General features: G+C 39.4%; 1 protein-coding gene across 3 annotated transcripts in view; it reads left to right on the top strand.

The window, feature by feature from the left end:
* ESRRB (estrogen related receptor beta) overlaps positions 1–19,576 on the top strand; it is a 221,920-nt gene that overhangs the window by 172,779 nt on the left and 29,565 nt on the right. Inside the window, exons 1-2 of one of the 3 annotated variants that reach the window (XM_074235675.1) lie at positions 1,015–1,713; positions 2,015–2,131. In XM_074235675.1, the coding sequence (XP_074091776.1) occupies positions 2,098–2,131 (34 nt within the window). In that variant the 5' untranslated portion in view covers positions 1,015–1,713; positions 2,015–2,097. Of the gene's footprint in view, positions 1–1,014; positions 1,726–2,014; positions 2,132–19,576 lie in introns of those variants that run through there. The other 2 variants (XM_074235674.1, XM_074235673.1) reach the window with 2 other exon arrangements.

Genomic DNA, 19,576 nt, shown 5'->3' with positions numbered 1-19,576 from the left:
CTGACTCCAGGGCCTGTGCTCTAACCACTGTGCCACCTAGCTGCCCCTAAAAGCAACATAATTATTAACAATAGCTGACATGTATATAATATTTCACATTCATTGTCTTATTTGAGTTTCACCATAGTCTTGGGAAATAGGTGATACTACTAATAATAGTGCTTTGCAAATATTCTATTTCATCCTCAAAACAGTGCTGGGAAAGAGGGGGTTATTAATATCCCTATTTTACAGATGAGGAAATTAGAGCAGACAGAGGTTAAATAGGCTAAATGACTTGACCGGGGTCACACAACTAGTATGTGTCTGAGTTGGAATTTGAGCTCAGTTCTCCCCAAGTTCCTAGGTTCTGAGTTCTATCCACTTTACCACCTAGCTGCTGATAACCACCTCTTTCTCCCTCTATATTGGAGGTTTTCAGGAAGAGGCTAGATGCTCAAGAGTCAGGGGAGCTGTAGAGGGGATTTTTGTTCTGGAATAGTTTGGTTTAAGATTAATGCTTCCCAAAGGTTTTTGTTCCTTGAACCCATTTCAAGAAAATAAAAATTTATTGTGAATCCCAAGAATAATTTAATATCCTATTCACAATAGTCTACAATTATTTATTCCTTAAGGTGCCATTGAATTTTTAGCATTAATCCCTTGGACCATTGTCTCTAAATTCCAAATGGGAACCTTTTGTACATTATGGATTATTTTGGCAGCTGGTGAAGTCTATGGATCCTTTCTCAGAATAGTATTTTTGAATGCATAAGATAAAACATGCAGGATTATCAAGGAAGCAAATTACATTGGAATACAATTATAGATTTATCTTTTTAAAAGTTTATAAATTCCAAGTTAAGAATCCTCATCCAAGATGATCTCTGGGGTCCATTCTAACCCTAAGACTCTCTAATTCTATGACAAGGTTTCTCCAGAATCTCCCCAGAGCATTTGTTATTTGCCTTTAGAACATATCTTCTGGTTTTACTTTCCTAATTATGCTTATCTTTCTCTCATGTTGAAATTCATTTGCATTTATTGTGGGGAAAGTGACTCATGGATAATTGAGAGTTGGTTGGATTGGATTTTCTCTTCCCTACTGAGTTGAGTTGTCTTCAAGAATAGCTCTATATTTGCTAGGCTGGTTCAGAATATGAGAACAAATGCTCCAGGCAGAGACAAGAAACTGAATTTCCAGGGACAAGTCACCTTACAAGGGGTAGTGATATGGTGCAGTGGATATAGCATGGAACTGGGGATCTTCCAAGGTTCAGATCTGGCTTCAGACACTTAGCTAGCTGTGTGACCCTGGGAAAGTTATTTAACCTTGTTTGTCTCAGTTTTCTCATCTGGGAAATGAGCTGGAAAGAAAAGGCAAGTCACTCTAGTGGCTTTAACAAAATTCCAAGCAGGGTATGAAGAGTTGGATACATTTGGAATAACTCAGTGATAACAGTCATCTCACGAGGTTATTCTAGGTCAGGGAAGACCAGGGAACTAGCCTCAAGAAACTTAGTTCCTTGGTCCTTAGCACTCCACTTTTTTCAGTTACCCTGGAGCTAGACTGGGAAGATAGCAGACAGTTTATGAAGTGGTAGGGAAAACAGGCTTGGATCTTTCATGGGCCACAGAAGCTAAGCTCAGATCCTCAGTGACTTCCCTTTAGGAGTTAGGACACTGGAATTGAAATCAACAATAGCTTTTTGTCTAAAACTATTTCTTACCCAGGTGATTCTGACTGTAAGGAAATGTCCTTAATTCTGTTGTGATGAAGGGGAACAGTATTTTTAACACTTGGCTGTTTAATAAGCTTTGATCCTTTGGTTTACTGATGACTCCCAGGTCATTGAGGTATAATGAAATCTTAAGGGAATGTTTGAGAAAAACTCCTGCAACAAGCTAGGTCCCCTGTGGTTCTCTAAACCCTCATATCCTCTAGATAGACAGATACATGAGGGTCAGCCAGATGGGGCAGGTGCTGCATCATGAGATGCCTTCCAGGAGTGACCATCTCTGTGTCTGGTTACAGGGAACATTGAATACAGCTGCCCAGCCACAAATGAATGTGAAATCACAAAACGAAGGCGCAAATCCTGCCAGGCATGTCGCTTCATGAAATGTCTCAAAGTGGGGATGCTGAAGGAAGGTAAGAGGCTAAGGGAATTGGGGTAGGGGGGTGGGGGAGCTTTCTGTCTGATAACCCAGACTGCTCTTCTCTAAGTTTCCTGGCCTAGGGAGGTCACTGTTCCCAGTTTTTAAAAATTCTTTTCTACAGTAGCATTTGCTCCAATTAAGACTTCTAAACTATTCATATAATCTGTGATTAGCCCAACCAGAAGTTCCAATTCAGGAACTTCTCCCCCTTTCCCAGTCAGATAGGTGGTATTAGACATATGTGTTTTAAAGGTCTTGATTGAAGGTCAATATATTATTTTTTAGAATTCTGACCCATCCTGGGACTAGGTAGAATATAACTCCCAAGCAGGTTTTTCTTCCATTCTTTTCCTCCTCCCCCGCTCCCCTTGAGGTGATTAGACTATGCCTTAGTGTAGAAAGAACACTGAATCTGATGTCACAAGACCTGAGTTCAAATTTGAGCTCTGCTATTTACTTACTATCTTTGTGACCCAGGGAAAATCAGTTAACCTCTGTGAGCTTCAGTTTCCTCATCTGTGAGAGACACTGTGGTAGAGTGGAGGGAGAGCTGACCAGAGAGCCAGAAGGTTAGGGCCTTAAGTCTTGCCTTTGTTTGATGTATGACTGTTTGAATGACCCCTATGCAAATCACTTAACCTCCTCAGGGCTTGGAGTATTTCTTAGACTCAAAAATCATATGGAGAATTCCAAACTGAACAGTTAGAAGGAGTTTCCTTATCTGAGAGTTCCCTATATCAATAGAATTGCAAGTCCAGTCCCTGTCCTTTCTCTTTTGAAAAATGAAGAGTTTGGACTCAAATGATGTGCAAGGTTCTTTTCAGCTTTAATCAGTTCCATAAACAATTGTCCTATGACCCCATGTTGTGTTTACCCTTTTCCCATTACACTCTCCATCTCTTGTTCAGAATAAAGACTAAGACTTTAAACCCAAGGGATGGTAAGTGACTCTTTTACTGTAGCCCATGAGGAAAAGGTTCTCATCCTGGAGGAAGTAGAATTGCTCTGTTTTTGACCCAAGATACTGCTGCTGCTTCTCCTCCTTGCTTCCCTGGCTCTTTTATTTTTACCATCTCTCCTTTTTCTCTTCCTCCTCCACTCATTCTTTCCCCCCTTTCCCCTTTTTTCTATTTATCTACTTTTCTTTTACTTTCTTTTTTTAATTTTTTTTCTTTTGTCTCTAACTTACCTGTAACTTCCCTTATGGATTTCCTCAGTTCCTTGAATAGAGCTCAGTATTTTCATTTTCTTTTTCAATTCTTTTCTTTCTTTCTTTCTTTCTTAGTCTCTTCCTTCTTTCTCTTTCTTTATCTGTCTTTTTCTTTCTCAAATTTTTCTTTTTTCTTTCTGTTTATTGCTCTTCCTTTGTTTCTTTTTCTTTTTTCTTCCCTTGCTTCTTTCTTTCTTTCTTTCTTTCTTTCTTTCTTTCATTCTTTCTTTCTTTCTTCCTTCCTTCTTTCCTTTTTCTTTCTTTCTTTCTTTCTTTCTTTCTTTCTTTCTTTCTTTCTTTCTTTCTTTCTTTCTTTCTTTCTCTTCTCCTTTCTCATTCAAAGTAAACCACTGGGAATTCAGTGGCAATTAAATACATTCTTATGGATTGACTTCAAAGCTTCATGGTCTAGGATTCCCTCTGGAATGGGGAAAAAGCTGGAATGTGTGTGGGATTGGGGGAGGTGAGGAGGAGGGAAGATAAGGGAAAAAACTTGAATACAGTCTACTATGTCATGATATATATCCCTCTATAGCTTCATCTTATCCTCATGAGATCTAGTGAATTTTCTGGATTCTAGTCTTCTGAAGCCACAGAGATCACCTAAGGTTATTCCTTACATCTTTCCCAGCTGAATATGTCTGTGTTTAGGGGCCCATTAGGTCCTGAAACCGAAAATAAGATGATTTGCTGTTTGGGGGGAAAACGTGGTTTATCTCACAGCTTGAAAAGAAGTGGGTTAGGTGAAGAGAGGAAAAAAGAAGAGGGACTCCAAGGGGGATAAAACTACACAGATCCTGTCATAACCTCTCTCACTTGCTTGAAAGTAGAGATTTAAAGCAGGAAACCTTGGAATCTCTTCTCATTACATGAAGTTCTCTATCTTGTGATGTGTATGTGTGTGTGTGTGTGTGTGTGGGAGGATCCATGGTTTCTAAGCTATTTTTTTAAAGTAATAATAAGCTGCTAACATTTATGTAACACTTACTATGTGCAAGGCAATATGGTAAGCACTGTATACTTTTTACTTATTTTGATCCAAACAACAGTCCTTGGACTTTGGGGCTATTGTGACATAAGGTCACCCAGCTATCAAATGTCTGAACCTGGATTTGAACTAGAGTTTTCCTATCTCTAGGCCCATGCTCTAGCCATTGCAGCAGCCAGCTGCCTCTGGGTATCTAGAATGACATTGTATTTACACCATACCTTTACTTTTAACAGGCTTTCACAACCATTATTTAATTTAATTTCTTTTCCACATATCTTGGAGAAGCAGTCTGGTATTGTGGGTTGAGAACTGGCCTAGAAGTTAGAAAGTCCTGGGTTTAAATTCCCTGTCTGATCCTTCCTACCTGTTAGACTATAGGCAAACCATTTGAACTTCCAGTGGTCTAGCCAACTCTCTAAGATTACAAGTTGCAGAAAAAGTACTACTCTAAATTTATAGTGGATATACTTCATCTGAAACATTTTCTTAAGGTAAAATCAGAGGACTGGTTAGGAAAAAAAATAACAAAACCATATACAGCTTTATTGGGTTGATCTAATTCTTTTTATTTTATGGATTTGGGAAATAGGGTCCAAAGAAATTAAGTGCCCTGTTTAAGATCAATCAGCTCAATAGATCTAATCTTTTTCTATTTGTTTAAAAAAACCATAAAACTGTAATGTCTGACTCTTTGTGATCCCATTTGGAGTTTTCTTGGCACAGACACTGGAGTGGTTTGCCACTCTGGCACATTTGATAGATGAGAAACTGAAAGTAAAAAGGTTAAGTGACTTGCCCAGGATCACACACTTAGAAAGTTTCTGAGGCCAAATTTGAAATCAGAAAGATGAGTCTTCCTGACTCTGGACTGGCTGTTCTATTCATTGCCCAACCTAGCTGCCCTTAACACACACACACACACACACACACACACACACACAAACTCACACACCCCAGTGAAGGTAAAATTCTTCCAAAGAAGTTCAAGTGTTTCATACCCTTCCCTAGAACAGGGATTCTTAACCTGGGGTTTATAGATATTAGCATAGATCCATGGATAGATTTTAGTGTGTTCATGAACTTCAACAGAGGAAAAAAATTACACCTTTATTTTCACTCACCTCTAACTGAAATGTGGCATTTCTTTCAATTATGAATAAAGGCAACAGATTATTTTTAGAAGGAATCTCTATGTCTTACCATATTGTTTCAGGACACAAAAAAGTTAAAAAGATTTTGGGAAGACTGTGATTAGTGCTTTAGATCTAGCAGTAATCTCAGAGAGCATCAAGGACAATCAACCCTTTTTGGTTTAATAGATGAAGGAACTGAGTTGATTTTTGCCCCATTAATGTCACACCATTCTTTGTGACAGAGACAGGATTAGAACCAAGGTCTCCTGATTTTTGGTCCCCTTCAAATGAGGGGAAAATGTGGATGAGAGTTAAAGAGGGGAAGATGTGTGAATGAGGGAGGATGAGTTTGGGAATGTGGAACAATAAGAGTATGAGAGAAGATTGATCATAAGAATAAGAAAGGATGAGAGAGATCATGAAACAAAGGAGATTGCCCCTTGAAAACCCCTGGAGAATCATGACATGCTGAAGATGGATTCTCAGTAACAGCTACCTGATGCTGGGAATAGAGAAGGGGAGCTTTATAAAAGGCCCTGTAGTAAGGGAAAAGGAAGAGGGGGGTGGTGGTGGAAGGGGATATAGTACACAAAGGAAAGGGAGGAAGATTGTTGAGCTCACAATCAATAGGCAACAGCTCAGATATCCGGCTGGGTCACTTTCTTTAAAAGAGTAGTGATCAATGCTGTGTATCAGGAGCAAGGGGAGTGAAGGAGTGGGTAGAAGGAAGCAAGAGAAAACTTAGGAAAAATCCAGTCTCTTTGAAAGGAGACTTCAGAGTTCAGGACAATTAGGGCTTGAGCCCAATTGCCCTAAGACTCCTTATCTACCATCATTTTGTTCTTAAGTCAGCTTCAAGGGAGAGAGGTCTTAGAAAGTGATTGTCTTGGCCATTTAGACCTGGAGATGGATAAGACTCTGAAATGCTTGTAGAGCCAGGTCTGCTCAGAGAAGAACTCAGCATTGCTTTAGAGAAGTCTTTCAAGGTTGATAAAAAAGGTCTCTCCAGGGTCAGTTAGACACCTTGTACTGTCTCTCTCCCTGAAGTGGATCATCAGAGTTCTGCCTGTGACCCTAAGAAACTTTTTTCACTTAGAATAGCTCAGCCTGCAGGAGGAAACAAAAAAGACACTCACCAGAGACCTCAGCCCTGGCATCTCCAAATCCAGAGAGGAAAAGACAAAGGTTCCCCAGTGGTTGACAGAACAGAGTATCTTGGTTCAGTCTCTTTCCTCACTGGTTGCCTGAGCCCCTGCAGGCTGGCAGAGAAATCCTGGGATCTGAAGACCCTCAGGGAACTGTCTCCTTTGGAATCCTGTGCCTTGTTCCCCAGGTTGGGTCCCTGCCAGCTAGGGGGCTTTTGGCAGAAGCTATTGCTCCGGGCTTTGTTTGGGTGCCTCCTTCTCCCCTTTGCTGGCAGGCAGTGATGTCCCTTGAGAGCAATACTATGACTAACCCCCCCTCCCCTCCCCAAACTGTCACTGAAAGGGAAAACCATTCAATCTTCCCCAAAGACCTAAGCCTTTCCAAAGCACATCCCTGGAGGCTTCTTGCTTTTAAAGACCCAGGACAGTGAATTTTCAGAGATCAAGAATGACTAAAGTGTAGATACCAGGGAACCTGGAGCATAAGGGGAGGAAACTTGATAATGTGCTAGTCTGGGATTAAAGCTGGGCTCTATTCTGTAGTGACCACAAGCAAGTCCTTTTCTGCTGCCTCTGCTGCATTCATGTATGTTCTGTCTTTTGTCTATCCCTGTCTTCCCTCTCTATCTCTCTTGCTCCCTCTGCTCTCTTTCTCTCTTAACATAGATACATCTATCCATTTTGCAAGGTTTTCCATAGCAATTCCATCAAAAAATTCTAGGAATTATTTTCACTCCTCTTCCCCCTTTTTGAACAAAGGGGCAGTACAATATAGTGGACATGAGACAGGACCTGAAGTCAAGTAGACCTAGGTTTGAATACTATCTCAGACAATTAGCTGGGTACCCCATGGCAAGTCACTTGATATATCTCAGTCCCTGTCAGAGCTATTTTTTCTCATTCCTTGACTCTCAATGATAATGGATAAAAGGTCAAATCTTATACTTGTGAACTCTTTGTTATTCAGTTGTTTTTCGATCATTTCTGACTCTTCAGGATGCCATTTGGTTTTCTGGCAAAAATTCCAGATAGGCTTACTATTTCTTTCTCCAGTTCCTTTTTCAGATGAGCCACTTGTGGCAAACAGGATCAAATGCCTTGCCCAAATTCTCATAGCTAGTAGGGTATCTGAGGCCAGATGAATTTTCCTGACTCCGGGCCTGGTACTCTATCTGTTGGGACAAGAAGGTCAGAGTTCAAATCCTGTGCCATTATTGGTTAGCAGTGTGATTTTAAGGCAGTTTATCCGCCTAAATGGGACTTGTTTGTTGGCAAGGGTTTATTTGTTAATGCTTTTGAGTTAAGGTTAATGTTTTGTTAACTTTTTAAAAAAATTTTGTTTATGAAATAAAATAAGAATTTCCATAATATAGCATAATAAAAAAAAGATGATTGCACATGAAACCAAAAACTATTGTGCTTTGTAAGCTAAAAGTTGATATAAAAGGAAGAGAAGGGAATTAAGTATTTAAAATTTTCCAGGCACTATGCTAAGAATTTTATGATTATTATCTCCCTTGATCCTATTAATTCCCCCATTTTATAACTAGAAACAGGCAGACAGTGCCTTGTCCAGATTCATATAACTAATAAAAGTTTGAGGTAGAATTTGAATTCAGATCTTCCTTGACTCCTGTTCTATCTACTGTTCAAACTAGCTGCACAGTCTAATAATTGTGAGAATTACTTTTTCTGTCAATTGTTCTAGGGACTTAATCCTAAAGGAAGGAGCATAAGGTACTGCTCCCCATCCCTAGAGGATCTAATGTTAGAGGAAAGTGGATAAGGAGAGGGAAAAAGTTTCTTTGTGTGTGTGTGTGTGTGTGTGTGTGTGTGTGTGTGTGTGTGTGTGTGTGCTTTCTTGGGAGAATGAAGCAAAAGTCCTGTCCCAAAAATCTACAATTCTCTCCTGGTCCCCAGAATATAGGACATACAATGAAGGAAGAGTTATTAGAGATAAAAAAAAAAATAGCTTTGGAACACTCTGTTTCTAGGTGCCTCTAGGTTATACATAGACTCTGTATCCAGGAATAAAGAATAGGAATGCTATTCACCAAGAATTTTCCAGGATAGTTCCCAAGTCAAAGGGCCAGGCTGGGAATTTAAGGAGATGTCCTTGGGGCAAACTGACCCTACAACTTTCATTGGAACCCTTTTTGCTCCCTTTTCTTCTTCTCTTCATTTCTTCTCCCCTCCTCCTTCAGTTTTACCCATGTGTTTTCTAAAAGATATTTGATTTCAGCCAAAGCTGGGCTGACATCCATGCAATATGCTCTCACTCCCTCTTTGTGCTTGCTGGGAAGGATGAGGACTCCTCCGGGGATTCTGGGTAATTGGGTTAGTGGCCAGCTCATGTCAGGAAATTAAAAGGCAGCCCTGATCGGGTTCCTGACTGCATGAGATTTAATGGTTTTGTATTTATAGAGTATTCTGCCTCTAGCCCGTGCCAGAAATATCACTTTTCTGGGCATCCAAATGAAGAAAGAGAATGAGAGATGATTCACTCTTAAAAATTCTTTTTCTTTTCTAAAATACTCCCGTGTTCAGAAATAAACTAACTTTCCTGTACATCCGGGGATAGGGAAGAAGTGTAGTAGAGAAACTCTGATGTCAGCATCTTTTCTTGATCTCCCAACATACATCAACTTTTAAGAAAACAAAACTTGCCTTAGCATCCCTTAACTCTGGACCATTCTCTCACATTTGACTCTGAGAGAAGAGTATTATCTGAAAAATTCAATAGATTGCTTTTCTTTCCTACTTGCCAGGCTTCCACTTGCTTTTGGGAGAATCCCTGTCTATTGTGAGAGACTGTGAACTTTTAATGTTTCACTACTTAGAAATCATGGGTTTTGGAAATGACAGTCATATTTGTAAGGCAACTTGTGGGCATAAGGGATAGAGCTGATTGATAGAGCCCTTGCTAATTTTGTGACCTTGGGCAAATCACTTAATCTCTGTTTGCCTCAGTTTCCTCAACTGAAAAAATGGGCACTAGGATTGTTGCAAAGATTGAATAAGATATTTGTAAAACACTTAGCTTATTGTCTGACACATAATAGGCACTATAGAAATACTTATAAAAAAGGAATCATTTACTCTTTCGAGCGTGAGCGCGCGCGTGTGTGTGTGTGTGTGTGTATTCTTAATAGAATAAAGCAAAAGTGCTTCTCTAAATGCTGTCTCATTCTGTCAGGGAATACTACTTCCATCAAGTGAAGATTCCATGAGAATTATAATAAGACTTGTACTTTAGGGTGTTATAGATTAAAAGGGTTATATTTTGGTAGTAATTTAGTCAACAGATATAGGCTGGTTACCTTTAGCAAGAATATTACTGTAAGAAATAAGAATAAGGTATAATATCATAAAGGATAGAATCTAGATTTGTAGAGCTGTAAGAGAAGAAGCTTGGGACAGCCAGGTGGCAAAGTGTCAGGAAGACTCAGTTACCTGAGTTCAAATTTGGACTCAAATACTTCATAGCTATGTGACTCTGGGCAAGTCACTTCATCCTGCTTACCTTAGTTTCCTCATCTGTAAAATCATCTGGAGAATGGAATGGCAAATCACTCCAGTATCTTTGCCAGGAAAATTCTAAATACAAATGGGATTACAGAGATTGGACATCACTGAAAAAGAGCTTGTAAAATATAAAGGGGAGGAGAAGAAGCTTAGAGATTTCAGAGACAGCAGGTCAGAGAGGGAGTGCTAGATTTGAACTCAGAAAGCTGTGGGTTTGAATCTTGCCTCATCATTTATTAACTGTGTGGTAATGGACACGTTGCTTGCCTCTCTGAGCTTGTTTCCTCATTTTAATAACAATGATAATAATAAATAACTGTCATACAGATCATTGTAAATCTCTGAAATAATCAATCATATTTTTGTAAACTTCAAAATGTTAAATTATTGTTTATTATCTCATCAAACCTAGAAGAGTACTTCATTTTTATAGAGGGAAAAAATTGTGGAAACATGATTATTTTTGAAGCAAATGCTTCAAAGTAGTCTCTTCAGGAAGTTATTCAGGTGGTATTGTCAATGCTCAGAATATTTTGGAAATTCCACCTTGGGAACTTCTTTAAAACTAGTAGCTCTTTTTTTGGAATAATACATATTGTGTTATTGTACTATTTGATTTTCATAGCCACCCTGTGAAGTAGTAATTATTCTCATTTTTACAGATGATGAAACTGAGGCTGAAAGACCTCAAGACTTTTCTTGGACCATTCAGCTAGTAAACATCTGAGCTAGAATTTGAATCAGATTTTCCTGACTCCAAGCCTAATGCTCTACCCACTATGACACCTAGTTAGTTGTCTGAAATATCTGAATTTCTTCAACTGACAAATTCTTCAAGAGCAAAATTGGCTTTTGGAATCCAAATTTAGCAAACCAAGTGGATTCATCAAACTAAACAATATAATCTGGGATAAAAAGCTTACTGGGAGTCATAGTATTTCTCTTCTTTTGTGACTTAAATGAACTAGGAGCTCAGTTTTCAAACATGAGTTCCATATATGTTTGAAGAAAGCAGCATTACTGGAATGTATTTGACTCCCAAGTGGAGAGTAACACTTATTCAGTTGTACATATGCTAGTAAATTTATTTGAATATATACATGCATATAAGCAATGGTGGGAAGGGGTGGCTCTCAACTTTTTTTAAAAAAATACTGATCTACCACTACCTATATACATTTATTAAAATTAAAAAAAAATACTACAGGAGAAGTCTGAGCAAGGAAGTGGCATAGTGGATAGAGTACTGAGCCTAGAATCAGGAAGACTGAAATTCAGCCTCAGGTGCTTACTGCTGTGTGACTCTGGGCAAGTTGTTTAACCTTGCTTGCCTCATTTTCCTTATCTGTAAAATGAAATGGAGAAGGAAATGGCAAATCACTCCAGTACCTCTGCCAAGAAAACCCCAAATGGGATCATGAAGAGTTGAACACAGTTGAAATAACTGACCAGCAGCAACAAAAGGGAAGAGATCATAGTGGAAATGGTGTATATTTGGCCCCAAATATATACCCAGAAGAAGCAAAATATCAATAGTAGAGACTTCTTGACTCTATTCAAAGTTCATAATTCTATTCATCATCCTTGTGGCTATAAGGCTTAAAGTCTGAATTATAGCTTAGATCCTTCTGCAGATACTTTTGACTTGTGTGACTCCAGGCAAGTCACTGAAACTCTCCAATTTTCATTTTCCTCATCCATAACATCAAAGAAGTTTTTGTATGGAAATAATAGCTAATATATTTATGTTATTTTAAGGCTTACAAAATACTTCACATATCACCAGAGCAACACAGTAAGTCTGGTTGTCATCTCCATTTTACATATGAGGCAGCTGATGTTTAGAGAAATTAAATGTCTTGCCCAGGGTAACATAACTCTTAAGTGTCTGAGGTTAGATATGAACTCAGGTCTTCTTGACTTCAAATCCAATGCTCTATCTACTTAGCAAATGACATAAGGGATGTAAAGTTTTTTTGCAAACCTGAAGCACCATATAAATGTCAGCATCATCATCACCATCATCATTTTCTCAACATGCTGAAGAGTTGACATTGGTCCCCAAATATCAGTCAACTTCTTTTTCTACATCCATCATTGAATTTTTCTTCTTTGAAGTCTTGTTATTCACAAGAGGTTAGAATTGCACAATTCTTTCCTCCCAATTGACATTAGATTACATTGTCAGGGCAAAAGAGACCAAAAAAAAAAAATTAACTGTCACATCTAAGGCAGCCAGGTATTCTTCCATCTCACAAGGAAATCTTGGAAGAACCGGGTAAGAGGTTGGAAGAACAATAGCTATAATAATGGTTTGTGGGAGCTGATTTTACTTCAATATATGGCAACAAATAAATATATATGTACATATACAAATATAAAATAAATGTCAAGTTTTCATATTCTTTCAATATATTAGGGGCTTTGAGAGGGCTGCCCCCAATGGAAAGATTGTGGAGGAACAGGAGAACATTGTAAAGAAGAGGATTAGAATGAACCAAAGTTCCCCATCTTGAATGGTTTCTGTATGTTGTCAAAGTAATTACCGTTCAGGTCCAGTTTGGGACAGATAGCTTCTGGGATCCTGAGGAGACACTGGAATCCTATAACAAATATTAATCAAAAAGTATCTGCTATCTTGCTCTGAGGAGGTTTCTGTTTAAGGCAACAATACCAATGCTGACTTTTTGTGATATTTCTTTCCTTTCATTCATTGAGAGGAAGAAGCAAGTACATATAATGTAACAAGTCATAGTTTTATTGGGGAGGAAGAACAAAGCTCTCATTTGTCTCAGAGAATAAGTTTTCAGGGAGGTGGTGATTTTAGAAGAGACTTTTGAATGGGAGAGGGTGAAAATGACTTAGAGGTCAGTTATTGGGATGGTAGAAATTTCTGCTCAAGTGCTCTTTTTGACACTATTCCTGACACTCATGCTTATCTATGATTATCTTGAATATAGTTTTCCTCAGGCAGATGAGGCAGACATTTCTAGGAGGAAGAAGGTTGCAAGAGGAGAGAGCAGTAAGCATGTTGATTGGGACGGTTCAGGCTTCCTGCCTGGTGAGGGGTTTAGCTCAATTCCTACCAATTCATTAGCTTTTGATCAGCTCCAATATGAAGTGATGTGGGCCCTATAACTCAATCTGACAGCTGCCACTAGGATGGGCCCACAGTGCCCACCATCTAGGGCTGTGCTTCACAAGCTATTGCAAATTATTTTTAGGTCTGTGGAATAAAAGAAAGAAACTAAAGCTGACTCCCTCTTCCTACCCCTTAGCCCCTTCCTCAGAACACTTTGCTATTTTTATTTCCAAAGACTGGGCTCTAGTCCAATTGTGGGAAAGAAAAAAAAAAAGAATGAAAGAAGTGGGAAGGGGGAGGGTGTCGGGGGAAGCAGGAATTATTTTACTTCCATTAAGAAAAAAAAAGTCAGAAGCCTGATGTTATCAAGGGAACAAGTGGACATCTGATCCAGAATTTGCCAGGCAGACATGCCTGCCTTTCTCTGACGTGGCCTGATGGAAAGGTTTTGGAAAGATCAGCAAATCAGGGATATACTGCAGAGACCTAGGCTGACAGGATTCCCCTTCCTGAGAAACTCGTGTCTAGTCCCATAACAGTGAGCAAGACACAGAAATTAGAATTGGGTGTGGGGGGGAGTGGGAGATGGAGATTGGTCAACTTGGGAGCTTCCCTATTGGGTTCCATGTTGTGGTTAGAAATGAAACTTTTGGGGGCGGCTAGGTGGTGCAGTGGATAGAGCACCGTCCTTGGAGTCAGTAGTACCTGAGTTCAAATTCGGCCTCAGACACTTAATAATTACCTAGCAGTGTGTCCACTTAACCCCATTTGCCTTGCAAAATCCTAAAAAACAAAAATCTCTGTCTAGGGACTTAGGGAGAGACAACCTTGAAAGGAGTTCTCTTTACTCTCTAGTTCTATGCCCAAATTTTGGGATTATTTGCTCATTGACACAAAACCTTCCCTGGGTGGTATTGATTCTGAGTCAGAATAAAGAAGGCTGTGTGAGTGAGAACCAACTTATCTCTTGGATACAGAGTTTCATAGTTCAGGCAGTAAAGTGCTGCCTCTGAAGTCAGAGGACCTGGGTTCGATTGATGCCTCTGATGTCTATGACCTTGGGCAAAACTTAGCTTCCTTGAGGTTCATCTGTGTAACTCTGGGCTTGTGGTCTGATGAGGCAGATTTAAAAGATTCCCAAGTTCATAGTTTGGACTGGATGTTCTATGAGTGCTCTTTGAGATTCCTGATTTTAAGAAGATTATTTCTGATCAAATCATACCCCACCTCCAACTAGTCCCACATAAATAATCACAGGCTATGCCCACATTCTTACAAAGAAAGTGTATGTGCCAAATGGAGATTCTCATCTTCCTCTCTGATACCAATCAAGATGGGATATTCCATTGCTTGTTCAGGTTCCAGGCTATTTTCAGGGGTTTTGGGGGACAGGACTAGATCGAGATACCTTTGAGGTCTCTGACAACTCTGTGGTTCTTTGATTTTCATTGCCTTATGGAGTGTCAGTCAGCAATGGGCCAAAGGAATTCAGATGAAATTAACTGGCCAAGGCCTTAGATGAGCAGAGCTGGGTACTATCCCACTCTTTGGGGTTGGAGTGATAAAAAAAAAAGGAATCTACTTGTGGCTCTCTTATCTCTGTTAATGCAATGAAGCCTTTTACATCCCATAATCTGATTGAGCATCCCAAATAGCTCTAAACAACCTGTATAGCCGTTTTCCTTCTGTGTCCTTTGCAAGTGTGCTATAGTCTTCTCTGCGTCACTCTAGGGAAAACAGAAAACCAATCCCCCTCCTTCCCCCAATCCTCCCTCCCTCCCTCTTTCCCTCCCTCTCTCCTCCTTTCCCCTGACTGCATCTCACAGAAACTGAAGGTGCCCCCAGGGAATGTCCAATCCAGCTGCCTTTAAAGAAGCCTCCTACCTTCCAAAGAACACACTGGACTTTTTTCCCACTTCTTCTTCTATTAGAATCCCAGAGGCCATCAGGAGGAAAAAGAAGGGCTAAGCTAGTAAATGATGTGGAGAGGAAACAGAACATAAAAGAATGAGACACAGACATATACTGTGCTCTGTGAGTTTAGAGCTAGGTGGTCTGAGGATATTGAAGGATTGTAACTAGTCCCTGAAAGATGCCTAGATAAGCAAGATGAGGTACCAAGGACATTCTAGGCAAGGTGAACCTAACACAAGTCTTTTGTTCCTGCAAATTGTGTTTAGTATGGAGACAGCTACTATATACAGAGGGCTCCCCTGACTTGGGATTTGCAAATATCTCTCAGATTCACATGTCCAGACCTAACTTCCATGCTGACCTCCACTCTCCATATCTTCAATTACCTTTTAGACATCTTGAACTGGATATCCCACAGACATCTTAAACTCATCATGTCCAAAATTGAACTCACTATCTTCCCAGCTTCACTGTTACTGTCACACAGGCTGGCAACCTACCTGTCATCCTTGACTCCTCAAGCTCTCTCACCAACACCACTCCATATCCAATTGTTTACACTTTAGACCTTCTTTTACATAAAACCATTCTCTCCTCCAACATTGCAACCACCTTCGTGTTGGACTTTATACCCTCCCCATACCACAGCCTATTGTGTTTTTTTTTTAAACTCATCTTCCCAAACTAAAAACCTGATTGTTTGCTCTGCTCTGCCCCACTCCATAAACTTCAGGCACTCTATACATTCTCCAAGATTAAGCATACTAGCTTTTATTTCACTTTCAGAGCCCTTCATGGCCTGACACACCTCCAGCTACTTTGTCTCCTAGTGACACTATCCTTCTTGCAGTTCCTCATGCACAATACCATCTTCTGTCTCAAATATTTTCACTGTTTGTCCCCTGTGCCTGAAGTTCTCTCCCTCCTCATTTCAGCCTCTTGGCTTCCTTCAGTTCTCAGCTAAAGTGCCACATTCTACAAGAAACCTTTCCCAGGCCTCCTTAATCTTAATGTTTTTTCTCCAAGAGAGCCAACCCCACTCCTAGTTGATCCTGCATATATCTTGTTTGTATATAATTGTTTTCATGTTGTCTCCCCATTAGACTGAAAGATCCTTGAGAGCAAAGACTTTCTTTTTTCCTTCTTTGTAGTGCCAATGCATGCACTCTTAATTAATATTAGTTGACTGACTGATTTTTGTGTCACACTGCCAAACTCATATTAGAAGTCCACCAAAACCCTCAGATCCTTTTCAGACTAAGGGCTATCTAGCTCTACTTTGCACATCTTGTCTTTGTGATACCAATTTCTTTAATTAGAGTGAAAGACTTGTATTTGTCCCTCTGAAATTTTCTTATTAAATTCTGCTCCTTCCTCTCAAATTGATTGACTGCATATTTGACAAGTAAGACAATTATCAGAGTCAAGCACAGATCCCTGGGCTTCCTTTCTGCCTTCCTGTCAACCTCTAGACCAGCCATCATTTTATTAAGATCTAGAACTGAAAGAGGTTCTCTAGTTGGATTCCTTCATTATATAAAGAAGAAACTGAGGCCTAGAGAAAAGCATAACTTGCCCATGGTCACATGGGTAGTAGGTGCAAAGATAGAAATCCAAACCAGATGCTCTGACAACAGGTCCAATGCACTGTTGGTCCTACACAACAGCAGCAAGAGCTACAGCAGAATGGCAATAGCAGCAGCAACAACTAGCATTTATATAATGCTTACTTTGTGCCAGCTGTTAATGCTTTATAATTATTATCTCATTAGATCTTCACAACAACTGAAAAGTAGATGTTATTATTATGCTCTTTTTACAAATGGGGAAACTGAGACAAACCAGTCAAATGATTAGCCCAGGGTCACAAAGCTAGCATCTGAGGCAAATTTGAACTCAGGTCTTCCTGACTCTAGGCCTGACACTCCATGCACTGGAATACTGCTAATTCCTTTAGCAGTATTTTTCATGAGATGATAAGGCAGGAATCAGGAAGACCTAAATTCCAATTCTGCCTCAGACACTTACTAGCTATGTGACTCTAGGCAAGTCATCTAATCTCTCTCAGTCACAATTGTCCTTATCTGTAAAATGGGATCAGTAATAGCATCTACCTCCCAGAGTTCTTGTGAAGTTCAAATGAGATAACATGTATTTTGCAAAGCTTCAATGCTTTTTAATGATAACTATATAGAGTATTGTTGTTTTTTAATTACTCTCACTTATTTTATGACTTATTTTCTTTTCTTGGCATCTATGTCTTTTTAATCAAAGATCCCTATCCTTGTAAATTAACTTTATTAGAGAAAAGGTTATCATATAGATTTTCTGATTGGAAAGATTTTATGTTAGTGAATGAGGGAAGCGTCCAAAGAGGAAAATAAGAGGGATAGTAACTTGTTTGCTGTTAATGTTTGGTTGAGTCTATTTGCAGTACTCCCATGAATTTTAGCAGCTAGTGTGATTAAGTAAATTGGGGTTTCAACTATGGGAACACTTTTGTTACTATTCACAAAGTATGAAGTTGGTGTCACTATCCTAGACACATTGTATTTTTGTGTATTTCTTTTCTGCCAACAGACTGGGGGAAAATGTGGGAATTTGATCTAGAGTATCACTGCGCATGGAGGTTGGAAAGCAGAGAAATGGTTGGGATTTATATAGTCCTTTAATCCTCCCACATGCTAACAGAGATGGATTACAATCTAAGAACCAGGTCTGTAACTCTTAAGCTTATGGAAAGTCCTGGTTCAGCTCCTTTCAGAGTTAGCAACTGCCATCACCCTCCAAGGCAATAAGCTGGGTGCCAATCTGTAGTTCACCTGTGGGCCATGAAGGGTTCTTTTAGATGAGTCCTTTAGGAATAGGGATTTGTTCCAGTGTCCAAACTGAGATTTCCTTGGAGGTGGAATAACCTGTTCAACTGTAGTGGCAGTGCATCCCACTACCTCTAGAGGAGCTATGGAAATAGCACAATCTTTCCTCTCTCTCCCAAGAACTTAGCCACTCAATATCAGAGGGAACCATTTATAAAGATTGCCTATGTACATTTAACTAAAAACATCCTTTTAATTTATATTGCTCCCTTTGCCCCTAGGAATTACATTCACTGCCTTAAATCATTTGGGAATGGGAAATAATAACTCAGATAAGGCTAGATTTGGGATTTAGGTTTGAATCTTACCTCATGGTCACTTAATCACCTTGGACAAGTCACAATTTCATTCAATTGAAATTACTTCATCATTAAAATGAAAATATTAATAGCATCTATGGAATAATGTTGTAGAAGATTAAATGATTAAATGTGAGTGTGAGTGTGTACATGTGTATGTAAATATGTTTACCTGGCTCTATTCTTTTCTCTTTCTCGTCTCTGTGTTTCTTTGTCTTTCTGTCTCTATGTCTCTGACTGTCTTTCTGTCTCTGTCTCTTTGTATTTGTTTCTATCTGAATCTGTCTCTGTCTTCTCTGTCTTTCTGTCTCTGTCTGATTCTTTCTCTCCTTCTGTCTCTCTGTTTCTCTTTCTCTCTGTCTCTGTCTCTGCCTGTTTGACTAGCTCTCTCTAGCTCTCTGGCTCTGATTCTGTGTTTCTCTCTTTATATATCTCAGTCTTTGTCTTTCTCTCTAACTCTGTCTCTTCTCTAAAGTTTAAAATACTATAGAAGTATCATCTTTGATGCTCAGCAGTATAATAAAAGTGCTTTATATGTACCAGACACCCCCAAAACACTGAGGACGACATTTAATGAAAGGCAAAAACAATTTTCACTTAAAAAAACTGACATTCTAATGGAGGAAACAACAAAAAAATAACTGGGTATATGTATAATATATTTGAAGAGAGGAAGACTCTTATTAGATGGGGAGACCAAGCTTGGAAAAGATGGACTGTGAATTGAGTCTTAAAATGAACATTCCAGGCCTGAGGCTGTGTGTGAGGAGAAGCAGATAGACCAGTGGGAGTGGAAGATAGAGTTCAAGGAGTGGAACAAAATACAAGGTCATTGGAAAGATAGGGTGGAGTCAGTATTGTCCCCCAAGGCCCAAATGAAGAGCTTTAATTGTCAAACTAGATTTTTTTATTTGAACTAAGCACTCCACCTCTCATTCTGGACAGTTTCTCTGGTTCCCCCGCCAGAAGTTGTTCCCCTCCTCTGCTCAGGACTATTGACCTCTCTCACTTTAAATCCCAATTAAAATCCTCCCTTCATAATCCCCCTTAAATCCTGGTTAATTATTTCCTGTTTGTTGGGTATTTAGCTTGCTTTGTTTATATTTGTTTGCATCCTGGCTCCTCCCACCTAGATTGTAAACTCCTTGAGGGCCTGCTCTGTTTTTGCCTCTTGTTTTTCCTGTCTCTTAACTCAGTGACTGGTTACTAAATGATTATTGTTTGATTTATCCTGGAGGGAATAGGAAGCCATAGGAGTGCTT

The sequence above is a fragment of the Macrotis lagotis genome, chromosome 4 (genome assembly GCF_037893015.1).
Source record: "Macrotis lagotis isolate mMagLag1 chromosome 4, bilby.v1.9.chrom.fasta, whole genome shotgun sequence".
Taxonomy (NCBI): domain Eukaryota; kingdom Metazoa; phylum Chordata; class Mammalia; order Peramelemorphia; family Peramelidae; genus Macrotis; species Macrotis lagotis.
The sequence above is the reverse complement of the archived record's forward strand: the minus strand, read 5'-3'. Positions and strand labels throughout refer to the sequence as shown.